Source organism: Suillus fuscotomentosus (genome assembly GCF_016647785.1).
Source record: "Suillus fuscotomentosus strain FC203 chromosome Unknown F5891scaffold_28, whole genome shotgun sequence".
NCBI lineage: Eukaryota > Fungi > Basidiomycota > Agaricomycetes > Boletales > Suillaceae > Suillus > Suillus fuscotomentosus.
In genome coordinates, this window is record NW_024539540.1 from 562021 (window position 1) to 573197 (window position 11177).

The 11177-nt window shown below is 46.9% G+C and overlaps 4 protein-coding genes across 4 annotated transcripts; 2 read left to right on the forward strand and 2 right to left on the reverse strand.

Moving 5' to 3' along the window:
* Window positions 1–213: 213 nt before the first annotated feature.
* On the forward strand, window positions 214–1490 carry F5891DRAFT_1034924 (uncharacterized protein). The gene is made up of 4 exons (XM_041361788.1): window positions 214–256; window positions 289–486; window positions 544–738; window positions 789–1490. The coding sequence occupies exons 2-4, from the start codon at window positions 412–414 to the stop codon at window positions 1230–1232; spliced, it is 714 nt and encodes a 237-aa protein (XP_041225837.1). The 5' UTR covers window positions 214–256; window positions 289–411; the 3' UTR covers window positions 1233–1490.
* F5891DRAFT_1034930 (kinase-like protein) lies at window positions 1491–5268 on the reverse strand. The gene is made up of 12 exons (XM_041361789.1): window positions 4981–5268; window positions 4788–4925; window positions 4415–4607; window positions 4307–4365; window positions 4117–4256; window positions 3499–4065; window positions 3230–3444; window positions 2713–3180; window positions 2430–2666; window positions 2241–2374; window positions 2034–2187; window positions 1491–1978 (listed from the first exon to the last, which is right to left on the reverse strand). The coding sequence occupies exons 1-12, from the start codon at window positions 5098–5100 to the stop codon at window positions 1785–1787; spliced, it is 2619 nt and encodes an 872-aa protein (XP_041225838.1). The 5' UTR covers window positions 5101–5268; the 3' UTR covers window positions 1491–1784.
* Window positions 5269–6370: 1102 nt separating this feature from the next.
* On the reverse strand, window positions 6371–7274 carry F5891DRAFT_1034937 (uncharacterized protein). The gene is made up of 3 exons (XM_041361790.1): window positions 7205–7274; window positions 7005–7149; window positions 6371–6945 (listed from the first exon to the last, which is right to left on the reverse strand). Exons 1-3 carry the CDS (start codon window positions 7252–7254, stop codon window positions 6427–6429), a joined length of 714 nt encoding a protein of 237 aa, XP_041225839.1. The 5' UTR covers window positions 7255–7274; the 3' UTR covers window positions 6371–6426.
* Window positions 7275–8975: 1701 nt separating this feature from the next.
* Window positions 8976–10708, forward strand: F5891DRAFT_326118 (uncharacterized protein). The gene is made up of 2 exons (XM_041371356.1): window positions 8976–9013; window positions 9086–10708. The coding sequence occupies exons 1-2, from the start codon at window positions 9002–9004 to the stop codon at window positions 10610–10612; spliced, it is 1539 nt and encodes a 512-aa protein (XP_041225840.1). The 5' UTR covers window positions 8976–9001; the 3' UTR covers window positions 10613–10708.
* Window positions 10709–11177: the final 469 nt, after the last annotated feature.

Sequence of the window (11177 nt, forward strand, 5' to 3'; positions counted from 1 at the left end):
AACTACTGGGTCAGTTCAGCCTTAGCTAATAGCAGATATGCATACCTCGTGTTCGAGTCAATTTGCACAGCTACATTGTATTAGGATTTAATGCCATCAGCATGAGGCTCATTAATGTGATGTTCGTTGGCCACCTACTGAATTACTAGTACCCTGGTTTTAGGTTGTATGGCAGCTGACACCTTTGACAGTCATAGTATGGGCGGTATGGGGCGGGTTTGAATTTGAAATTACTGGGCTAAAGGAATAAATCCGGGCGTGGGAAGTAACAATTGTCACAAAACTCGATATATTCATCGAAACTCCTAAATCTGAATCCGCAGATAGGTGGGTTTCAAACTACGTTAGCGGAAATATTAGCGTCAACTTGTACAACTACCGTGACGTAGTCATTCCACAGCCAATATTGCCATGTCGCAGAGAACGTACCAGCCCTTGCACACAGACAATCCTTCAAGCAAATCATCACCTGGAGAAAAGGATGACAGGAAAGCCCAATCTCCTGCTGGCATAATTTACTTTCTTCTAACTCCTTATCCACTTAGGTCTCAAATTCAATTCCAAGAAATCCCTTCTCGCAAATCTTGCGACGCCACGACGCAGGAAGAGTTTGTTGCATGTTTGGAACGGATTAAAGACTTGATCAAAGATAATCTGGCAAACGAAGAACTTATAAATGACCCCGCCGAGGTTGTTCTCGACAGGCTTGCTGTCTCACTTGACTGGATGCTAATCACGGTAAGTCCAAGTCATTGAAACAAGTCTGGATACCCTGATCACAAATCTAGGCTGTGATATTTATGATAATGAGCATGTCGTACTTGCGGTTACCCGCTTTCGCAGCGCTTGGGGATGCAAAAACACATGAACTTTATCAGAAACTGGTTGAAATCACGAACGATAAGGCAATGAACGATATTTTTCTCCGCCTATTGGCACAAACGCCTGAAACGCCTCTTTACACGTTCTCCCGCGGGCTCGTACAGACCAGCGTCCTATCAAGCTGTCTCTTCACATTCCTCGCAATACTGGGTAAACTCTTCATTGGTCGCAACGGGCTCTACCTTGATATATCATCTCGTCGCAAGTCTCCGAGGCAATTTTTCTTTAGGCCGTCGCCATTCGTATCGAGCTGGCTCATGCTGTTTCTCAAACCATTACCAAACATCTTTATGTTAAACCAACTTCTTCTTGGCACAGCATTCGTCATTGCGCATTATCTCGCTTTATAGTGACCTTCCGTCAATTCCCCTTTCAGTGCATCAAGCTGCAGCTGAGCAACCCTTCCCACCACCTCGTTTCCATGTAGCCTTTCGTTCAAGCATGCCTCTTCCTATTCCAAATATTCTGTAGGTCATTATTTTGTAGCTACTTATCAGGACACGAATTATTCACGCACACGACTGATGTCTTGTGTGGTTTTAGCTAGTCTAATTCCATTCTGCACCATGTACTGCGTACCCGCTTCTCGGATTATTGGTGATAGCACGAAATACTTCAGTCGGCAGCCATACGCATTGTCCTATTAGTAGACGTATGACAGTCAATAAAACATCAACAAGGGAATACAGAAATTCTGTTCATATGAATGTACGGGTAATGGCATGTAATACATAAAATACCATTTAAAATACAGCAGTGTAGAAGATGTTCGTGTGGATGATGCATAAATAACAAAAGAGTAGGGTATAGAGATGCCCGGTAAAGAACTGAGAGGATCTAAACGACAGTGGACACTAACCAAAGTATCACTAGTATAACCAGTTTACATTGCAACATGTTCGCTATGGCTGTGACGCAGCAGCTTCTTGTTGGAGCTGCTGCTGCTGCACCTGCTGTACCGCCTGAGGGTCCCATGGTGGGGGATCCCGGGCATCCACGAGATTATGATCAGCAAGTGCGTCCCGTAACCGATCTCTGCGGTTCATGCCCATGCGTGCGCGACACCGAATAAGACGAAGCTTTGTTCGCGTGATCCCTAACGTGTTGTCAGTTTCAAGTTGGTATATATCACAAACAAACAAATGCCGCACAAGTTGCGATGGTAGCACGGTCCTCATCCACAAAAGGATTCTCAGTCTGAAGGTCATCTTGCAGTGTATACAGACACCATAGCGATGCCTCGTATAACTTCTCGCACTCATCTGGTGCTTGGTCGAGGAGTTCCCTACGAGCTGCGGTACGACTCTATAAATGGGCTATGAATACCGTCAGTCCGGAATATAAAGGTAAGTGCGTACGAGAAACAGGGCACGATCATAGACCGATTGTTCGAGGTATGTCTTAGGGCCATTATATTGCACCGGGAGCCACGTCTTCACCAGTGTAGCTCGGTCACTACATTTGATAAAGTGCTCCTTGAACCACAACAGAGCTTCGTCCACCACGTAAGCACTGTCCTGCATTCTGAAGGCGGAGATAGAACATACCATCGTTGAACCCTTCACTCACTTCGAAGTCACCATCAGGGTGGCGCATCCGTAGGTGTTCTTGGAAGTTCCTCAGCTTGTCGATCCCTTTCTGCGAGAAAGACATGAGGAGCAAGTAGACGGCAACGCTTGTCACAGCATCGGATTCGGCTTCTCGATCTGCCTTTTGCCGCCGTTGCGCAAGTTTCTCAGGCTCGCCTTCGCGTCGTGAAAACTTCGCTGGATCAGGTAGTGGCTCTGCAAAAGGGTTAGTTTAGCATACAAAAGGGCAGGGGATACGTACTCTGAGGTGCAGCCTTGACACACTCATACAGCTCATCGGCCCACTGCGTGAGGAAATCTGTCTTCTGCGCAAGTTCTTCTAGATACGCAAGAAGCTCGTCTTCCATTGGGTTTATTTCTGTCTCCCTTTCAGAGGGAGTCCGAAGAATAAGTTGTGGACGTCGAGGTGACGAAGAGCTGTGGTAGTGGTTGGAGCCGGGAGAAGTAGGTGATTTGGGCGTCGATGCACCAAAGAGCTTGCGAGAGGCGAGAGAGAGGGCACGACTCAAAGCGTTTGTAGCGGCGCGCGTGGGTGATGATGACAGTGGAGGGGCAAGAGGGTGCGGAGGCGGTGGGAATGTTGGTATTGGTGCGGATAGCGGTGAACCCGATGGTGATGATGCTGTGTGATTTGGCGGGCGTGTTTCGCCGGCGGGAGGTGATAAGGGAACACGCTGATCCCGCACCGGTCGTCGTGCATTGTTTGATTCTGAGTGGATGGGTCAGCTTACAAAGCGATGGCAGGGAACATGACTCGCCATCAACAACACGAGTGGATTCGACTGTACGTGGGTCGATGAGGACGTACTCCTTCCGGATGAGACCATCTTCCTCTGACTCTCCTGGAATGATGGATCCTTCAATCACAAGTAGTTTCGGGCCTGCCTTTTCCTCTTCAGGATGGGGCGGATTTGAAGCAGTTTGTTTTCGATTGATGTTGGTAGTCTTCGTCTGCGTTCTCTCAGGTGATGGACTGAGTGTTTCATTTTCAGATCATCATGCCCAATATAATGTCAAGAGCCCATACCTAATCGGAAGAGGGATAGCGGATACCTCCTCCACTGCAGTGTCCCTTCTCCGGAAATGGAACTTACTGGGTGGAATCATAGCCTTCGGATCAAGCACTTCTGGTGGAATGATTTTATGGTGTTCAGGAATCTGTCCAGGGGGCATTTCCTCGACTTCCTCGTCTTCTACTTGCGTCGTATTTTGCGCCTGCATTTCAGGTGCAGGACGAGGAAACTTGGACTTTGCGAGCGCTCTGCTCTTAAAGAATTCCTCAAAGCTGGAGCGCTCGGCAGGCTGCCGCTTGAGCAAGGTACGGATCAAGTCCTTGATATCAATAGCAACAAGTGTAGGCTCTTCTGTCTTCATTGTAGGTGGAGTGGAAGGATGTGAAGATATACGGGCAGGATCCTCGTCTGGGAATTTGACACCTTTGGAATGTTCGATTTTCTTCAAAAGTTCAACGTGATTTTGGGCCCGGAAAGGTGGTTTTCCAACACACATCTCGTACAACACCGCACCAACACTCCACAAGTCTGCTTTCGCATCGTATTTCTCGTACCGCAAGATTTCGGGAGCCATATAAAGACTGCAAATTATGGTGGTCAAGTGGAGCCATTACAGTAGTAGGAGAACGTACGGAGAACCACATAAGGTCTCTGCCATCATAGCGTTTGGGAGGGACCGTGCAAACCCAAAATCGGCGACCTTGAGTATTGGAACGCCCAAAGGGTGGCCCTTTGCAAGTTCCTCTGGCGATGCGGGATTCAAGAGCAAATTCTGTATACAATAAGATGTTAGACGCCTTGGTTCTATTCCAACGAACACACCTGAGGCTTGATATCCCTGTGGATAAGATTTCGCTGTCGAAGAAATTTCAAAGCGCGAGCTTCACAAAAATCAGATCAACGTAAAGTAAAGGAACTACCATCTCTCACCGAGCTGACGCAGGAAACTCCGTACGACAATCTCGTCTAGACCGCCCGTTCTCGGGTGAGGGTAATATTGAAGAGCAGCTCCTGGTGAGGGTGCGTACTCCAGACCCTCTACGCGACCGCGTTTCTTTATGTAATTGGTTAGGTCACCGCCGGCGCAGTACTCCATGATAAGGTATATGTTGCGTTCTGCGCGCTAAAGACAAGGTGATTAGAAAACCGGTATAAGATAACAGGTGGGTGATTCATGATATGGGCTTGGATGAAAGAGAGAAGATATAAGAACGACCAAAGAGGACTACAGGTAGCTCTGCTGCTTTCGGGACGCAGCATAGTACAGGATTGTTATGTGCGAAGACAGAGCAGGGGCACTCACAACAATGTCAATCAACTTTGTGATATGTCGATGAGATAATGACTTCAAAATCTCAATTTCGCTTTGCAGGTTATCAAACAATTTTGCAGTAAGTATATCTCGTCGCACGGATTTGATGGCGACCTGGTGGTGAGTTTCCTGCAAGTGCCACATCGTTTCTAAAAGCTAGATAAACAAAGGAACTGGTACGCACCTCGTGGTATCCTTTATAGACAGTTGCAAAGCTTCCCTTTCCGATATCGCTGACTATTATATATGGACGTGATTCGTCGTCCTCGACTGTCCTTCTCGGCGTGGATTTATCTGAGGCCATGATAAGAGGTTAATGGCTAATGGAAGTAAGGTATAGCGGTAGCCCGCGAGAGCAGAGGCGCTGAGCGCCGTCAGTGTGTTGTGAAAGAATCTAGTAGCAATCTGAGAGCAAAGGTAAACTGTAAGGGAGAGCACTTAGGGAGTGCCGCTTGACCTGCTTACTTCGTCCAAATCAGGAAACCTGAGAAGAAGCGCCATTCTGACTAAGCTTGCGCTGCTGGCAAAGTCACATCACGGAGCCTACATGTGACCAGAAATCGGCCAGGCACACTCACTGCCTCAGGGGACTTGTTTTCTTCTTGTCTTCGCCGTTGGCGTTGTGTAGCCATTTTTCCTTACTCGATCTATGACCTGGCGTTGGACGTATCATCGATGACTATTGCTGAGGTGTCAAATAATAGTCTTGGAAGGAAGGTTCTACTAACTTCTGACCAGCTGGTATGTTCGGTATGCATTTTTTAGAGGTGACCAAACTGACTGATATAGGTTAAGTATGTGTATCCAAGTCCTCAGTTCAATGATTTGCTATCTGGCACTCTAGCAAGACCGAACTGTTACTCGTTACACAAGCTTGCACGGCCTTAGTCTCAGCATAGGGCGACCAAGCCGCAGCGAATACCCGCTTAGGCCGATAGAACAATCCAACTAAGACACTTATCAGCCCATACCTTGTTTTTTAAGGGCGCCATCATGCAATCACGCCGACAGTAGTGTCATTCACATGCAGTTGCGCTGGGGGGAATTAAAGTATGACTTCTTTTGCATCAGAGTGAGTCCTTTGGAGTCACTAGTGGACCTCATGTTGGACATGTTATTCGTATAACTTGTCGGATTTTCCAGGCAAGACAGCTTTTTGTGACACATGCTACCGAATATTCAGGGGAAGGACATCTGTCTTCCTGTTATTTGTCTACTCAGGGAAGACCAGCATTCACGCATCGATGACGATAAGCCGGATCGACTCGACCTGTACTGGAAATGACATTGTGATAAGTCACAAAACACTATTCAAAGTATTTCAACAGTTGCCCAACGGTAACCTTTAGCGCCCGAATCTAACCAACTTAAGCTGAGCTCATGGGTGTGCCCCCATGAACTCGAGATAATATTGACCTTCGGTTGGCCTTACTTTTCCTTCATTCAGATACTTGAAGTCAGTCTCCCTCCCTAATACTGACATGCGGTACACTAGCATTAGGCTAAACGGATACTTGCAAGAGTTCCTGGTGAAATTCTGGAGTCTCCCCTCTGAAGAGAACTCTGACTGCCAAACGGGATTTAAGCGCAGCCTCCATTAAATTAATAATAAGCTATCAGACAATTAAAATTAGGGCGTGAAATTCTTTTTCAACACGAACAAGATGATCGAACACCACAAAGCGAGTACCGTAATGACACAAGTTGCTAGGAGCGGTTGCCGCCCAAAGAGCCAACATAGTGTACAGAGGGCTTGAGAAAGAGCAAACAAAACGGGTAACGCATTTGACCATGACAAGACGCGGGCCCGTACATGTGGAGGCCAGTCGTGCATTGGTCGCCGTCTCATTTGCACATCGATGTCCTCGCTCGTACTCGTGGCGAAGTGGCCTAGAACCCACTTCCCAAATATAGCGATAGCCACAATGAAAGGGGGGACGAAGAGACACGCGTCCATCACTCCTTGTAGAACCAAAGACGTGAACGAAGGCGCTGCGAAGACCGACAGGATTGTTCCACTTGTGAACGTGCCGTTGCTGATGGTGCGGAAGACGTCATTGACCCCAGCTACCACGGTTGTGTGTCTGTGGTATAGGCGGAAGTTGTGCTGCATGGTTGCAAATTTATTTATGAATGCAGTAGCACCCGCCTGCCAGTGAATACCGAGTTTAGTTGCGGCATCCTGGAAGGAAAGTTCGAAAGACTAACGCAGAGTAAGAGCGTGTTCATTAACCCATCGAGACTTTTCATTTTACGCTCCTCATCAGCGCAAAATTTAGCCTCCCGTAATTGTTCCTTCAGCATGTCAGCACTGTCATGCAACTCAGAAGCGTATTCCTGGGAAGCGTGGGTTCTAGGAGGCATTTAACATAATCAACAACATGCCTCGTCACTCGACTGAAACTTACCCGTCTAACGCTCCAAGCTGCCCATCGAACTGAGTCGGATAGGCGTTCATTGGTTTACAGACAGTCGCCGCCCATGTGAGGGGGCTTGTCAGATGTGAAACCTCTGACGAAGCATTTGTGACATTACGTAACTGTCACAAGAAGATTTGCCTCTTAATGATTAAACAGGCAATGATATTTCCCAATGCCAAACCTCCCAAACACCGTCCGTGACGGCTTCGAAAGGCCAACATAGAGTGATCATTGAATATTGATCATGGGGCACTTGCAATACGTATCAGGTCAGTAAACATTAGCTGCAACAGTATGTACTAAGTGCACTGATTTTGGGCCTATCTAGCATTTTTGCATACTTGATATCGATACTTATTGCATAGAGTTTATTCTTGGTGACGCTAGCAATCTGTTTTCCAGTACATATTAGGCCCCTGGAGGTCAGAACTGTTACAATGATGGTCTGGAAGTTTCGAATCCACCTTCACTTAATTTATATGGCTTTGGATCATAAAATCCTAGACTCCTGGTGAAAAGAATTATCATTCACTTGTGTTTCACAGCGCTTCAAGGTGGTCCACATTGCGTGGATATCTCTCAAGATGGTCGGCTGCAGGTAATAAGACATCATGGAAAATCTCAACAGCGACCAAATTTAAAACCTCGAACTGATAACAGAAAGTGTTCTTCCTCAACCTATTGCTCCACGCAAGGAAATATCCTCTAGATAAATTCTGTCAGTGGTACTAGCAACAAAATGTGATGGCAAAATTGCGAATTTGCCCTATGATAATTGCCCTACTTGCTAACGTTCACACTTTCTTCTCATCATACAGGTCTGTGCAGGTAACTTTCGAAACTCAGAAGTAGTGAGTGATTCAGGTGCAGTAAATGACATTGCAAGCCTATTGAAAGAAGCACAGGCTTGTGGAATGGAAGAAGTTTGATTTTACGATAAAGCGTAGCACCTGGTAGGACCGAGGAACGCTGAGCGCTGAAGTAGGAAGCGCAAATGACCACGGCAAAACATGAGCCTGTAGTACATGTTCAAGGTCCTCGTGGAGAAGTGACCAATCTAGATCCCAAGTTCCTAAGATGGTAGCGGCCACAACGAAAGGGAGAACGGAGAGACACGCAATTATCCATTTCAAAGCCAAGAATGTGAATGAATGTAGATGAATGTGCTGCGAAGACCAAAAGAAATGTTACGTTCGAGAACGGGCCATCACTAGCATTAATGACGCGGAAAATATGTTGTCGACCCCAGCTACAAGGGTTATGTATCTTGGGTCACAACCACTGTAGCTGGGATCATGGGTATAAGCAGCAAGTGCCGAGGTAGCAGGTTTATCTTATTAGTATGCAGTAGCATCGACCTTACACAAAGTCAGTTGCATTCTGGAAGGAAGATTCACCCAGTAAGAGTTGGTGAAACAGCCCATTGTCTGTGAAAACTGTGTGAAAAGGGCTTTCATTCGAAACTCTTCTGCTACCAGTAGCCGTTGCCTCAACGTTTCAGTAATGCCATGCAATTTGAGATTCGAGAATATCGTGTTCCAGGGAACGAGGCCTAGTGGTGTTAAATGATAGACCCAGCCTAACGTACCATCCGACCAAGAACAGGTACTGACAGTCGAATTGGGTTGGATAGTTGTTAATGCCATTGCTGAAGTAAGTTCAAGTAACCTCTCGGAAGGGACGAGCTCTTATTTTGCATTACGTAATTTGTGAACAATTACTCCAAAGCCTCCGAAATGCGGGAACAAACATGCTACTACTCCGATCTGATTACGATTTCCTGCCATGACCAACCAGGTGAGTTTGTAGTTAACATCGCCCAGCCACCTGTGGAAGTGTCAATGTTGACCCAACCACGACGTATGACAGGCGCTCCTTGATTCGTCGAATTCAATTTATTCCAGCGATGAAGATTGTCGTCCCGATGAGTCACTGTTCGCCATTTACTACTCTACACAAGTCACGCCCGCTCCACGAAATTTTATAGGCGCCCTGCCCATCGAGCTTTTGTTGGCAATATTCATGCATCTTTATCGGTCGTCTCGTCGTCTCACTCAAACTGGCGAGACATGGAGACTAAACGATCCTCTGTCATCATTGTTCCCCTACGCTCCGGCCGCAGTGTGTTCGATGTGGTGTTCGGTGTTATCGTGTGTTCCAGAGTTTTGGACTCGTGTGGTCATCAGGGTTGACTCTCAATACACACAAAGTCAAGATATTCGACGTTATTTCGAGTGGTCAAGAAATCTTCATCTAGATGTTATCATCACCAGAAATCGCGATGAATTTGAAGGAGTTGATATGAAGGAGAAGTCAAAAGTCTTCAAGGCGACTCGTGAACTCGTTAGGCATATTGAGCGATGCAGAAGCATCCGCTTCAACGTGATGTACAGCTCATCATTGCCGTCCATACTCCACGACTTTCATCAGGAAACGGCTCCTTACCTGCACACATTGAAACTCAAATGTAAAGTTGACGATGGTGGATCCCCGCCTCGGAAGCTTGTGCACTGGAGTTTTGATGCACCCGGCCTTCGCCACCTCTATCTAGATGCCCGAAATTTTTTCGACGTCTGTGTAGACCGTAACAACTGGCTCAAGCGCCTACACAAGTTAAAGTCACTTTCGGTTTCCCGCCATCACCAGTTTTCAGCCAAGGGCATTGATTTATACAAGCTGTTGAAGGCAGTAGAGGAATCCCCTTCCCTCGGATACTTGGAGCTCAAGGACTTGCACTTCTCTCGCCTGCGTCCTTGGACCACAGTGAATGATATCAGTATAGACCTAATATCTATGAGTTTGGAGGACCTATCAGGCGAGGTGCTCTCAGAAATTATCGGTTATGTTGACAGTGCCCCACATACAACTCGCATTTCTCGTTGCTCTATTACTACTTGCCACCACTCCCTAATCTCTAGTAGCGTCGCCCTCCGTGGTATCTCAGCCAACCAGGATTTGATGGCTCCTCTGGCACATTGGCGCGGGCGCACGCTCTCGCTCATCGATTGTGCATGCTTCCATGATGATTTCCTGCGGGACATGATGGACGGAGGACCACACGACCAATCCTTCGCATGCAAGGGGGTGAAAGAGTTACACCTTGTCAATTGCACGAAATTTTCTCCAAGGTTGCTCAAGGCTATGGTGCGAAAGCGGAGGAAGCTAGCACGCAGATCCATTTTTTGGATAAACGATCAAGAAACTCTTGATTGGACATTTCCAATTGTGGCGCCCATCACATTGATATCAGTTGAAGGTGGACCAGCGTTATTCAAAAAGGATAGGGAGTGGTTCGAGACGAACCTTGGGTCGTTTCACTGGGATGAGCAAGTGCTGGACCGTTCATTCGAGGATTCTGGCGATAGCGACCATGACCGTATTGAATTAATCCATTAAGTATATAGCGCTTGAGTATAGGTGATAAGCTATGCTTGCAACGACACAATTTTATGTAAACTAGCAGGAGAAATGGGAGCTAACAGCATATGGATAGATTCTGGGTCGTTATTGTATGCGCCCGCTGGGTCCCCCAACGTGCGAACCCGTTGACATCTCGTGTCCGAGTAGGCAGCACACTTGACATTGGCTATGTGTTTGGGAAGGAGAAATACAGCCTGCCCTACAAGCCCCAACTCAAAAGGGAACGCAAGTATAAACAACCGAAACTCCTGCCTCCAACTAGAAATTACCCAAAGCGAAAACCACAAAAACACACCTCACGACACCATTTTTAAATCTAACAATAGGCTCGATCTCCACGGCCTTCTCATTTTTCGCTTGGCGTATATTCAAGGAGTGCGACCGAGCTGACTGTGAGAAGCCACATTGAGGTGGGTTCCTGGGCAGCGGCTGTTGGTGCGGATGTTTTGAGATGGAGGATGAAAGGGTGATGAGTAGATGATGAACGAGACATATGAACAAGATGATAAGCGGGAACTACCAGTGAATATGAGTTATCAAT

Coding starts and splice junctions, on each gene's coding strand:
- F5891DRAFT_1034930 (XM_041361789.1), bottom strand. CDS start 5,100: ATGGCCTCAGATAAATCCACGCCGAGAAGGACAGTCGAGGACGACGAA. Junction 4,257..4,306: donor ACAGGGATATCAAGCCTCAG/GTGTGTTCGTTG, acceptor TATTGTATACAG/AATTTGCTCTTGAATCCCGC. Junction 2,188..2,240: donor ATGATCGTGCCCTGTTTCTC/GTACGCACTTAC, acceptor GCCCATTTATAG/AGTCGTACCGCAGCTCGTAG.
- F5891DRAFT_1034924 (XM_041361788.1), top strand. CDS start 412: ATGTCGCAGAGAACGTACCAGCCCTTGCACACAGACAATCCTTCAAGC. Junction 487..543: donor CACCTGGAGAAAAGGATGAC/AGGAAAGCCCAA, acceptor CCTTATCCACTT/AGGTCTCAAATTCAATTCCA. Junction 739..788: donor TTGACTGGATGCTAATCACG/GTAAGTCCAAGT, acceptor TCACAAATCTAG/GCTGTGATATTTATGATAAT.
- F5891DRAFT_1034937 (XM_041361790.1), bottom strand. CDS start 7,254: ATGAACGCCTATCCGACTCAGTTCGATGGGCAGCTTGGAGCGTTAGAC. Junction 7,150..7,204: donor CAGCTTGGAGCGTTAGACGG/GTAAGTTTCAGT, acceptor AATGCCTCCTAG/AACCCACGCTTCCCAGGAAT. Junction 6,946..7,004: donor TGAACACGCTCTTACTCTGC/GTTAGTCTTTCG, acceptor ATTCACTGGCAG/GCGGGTGCTACTGCATTCAT.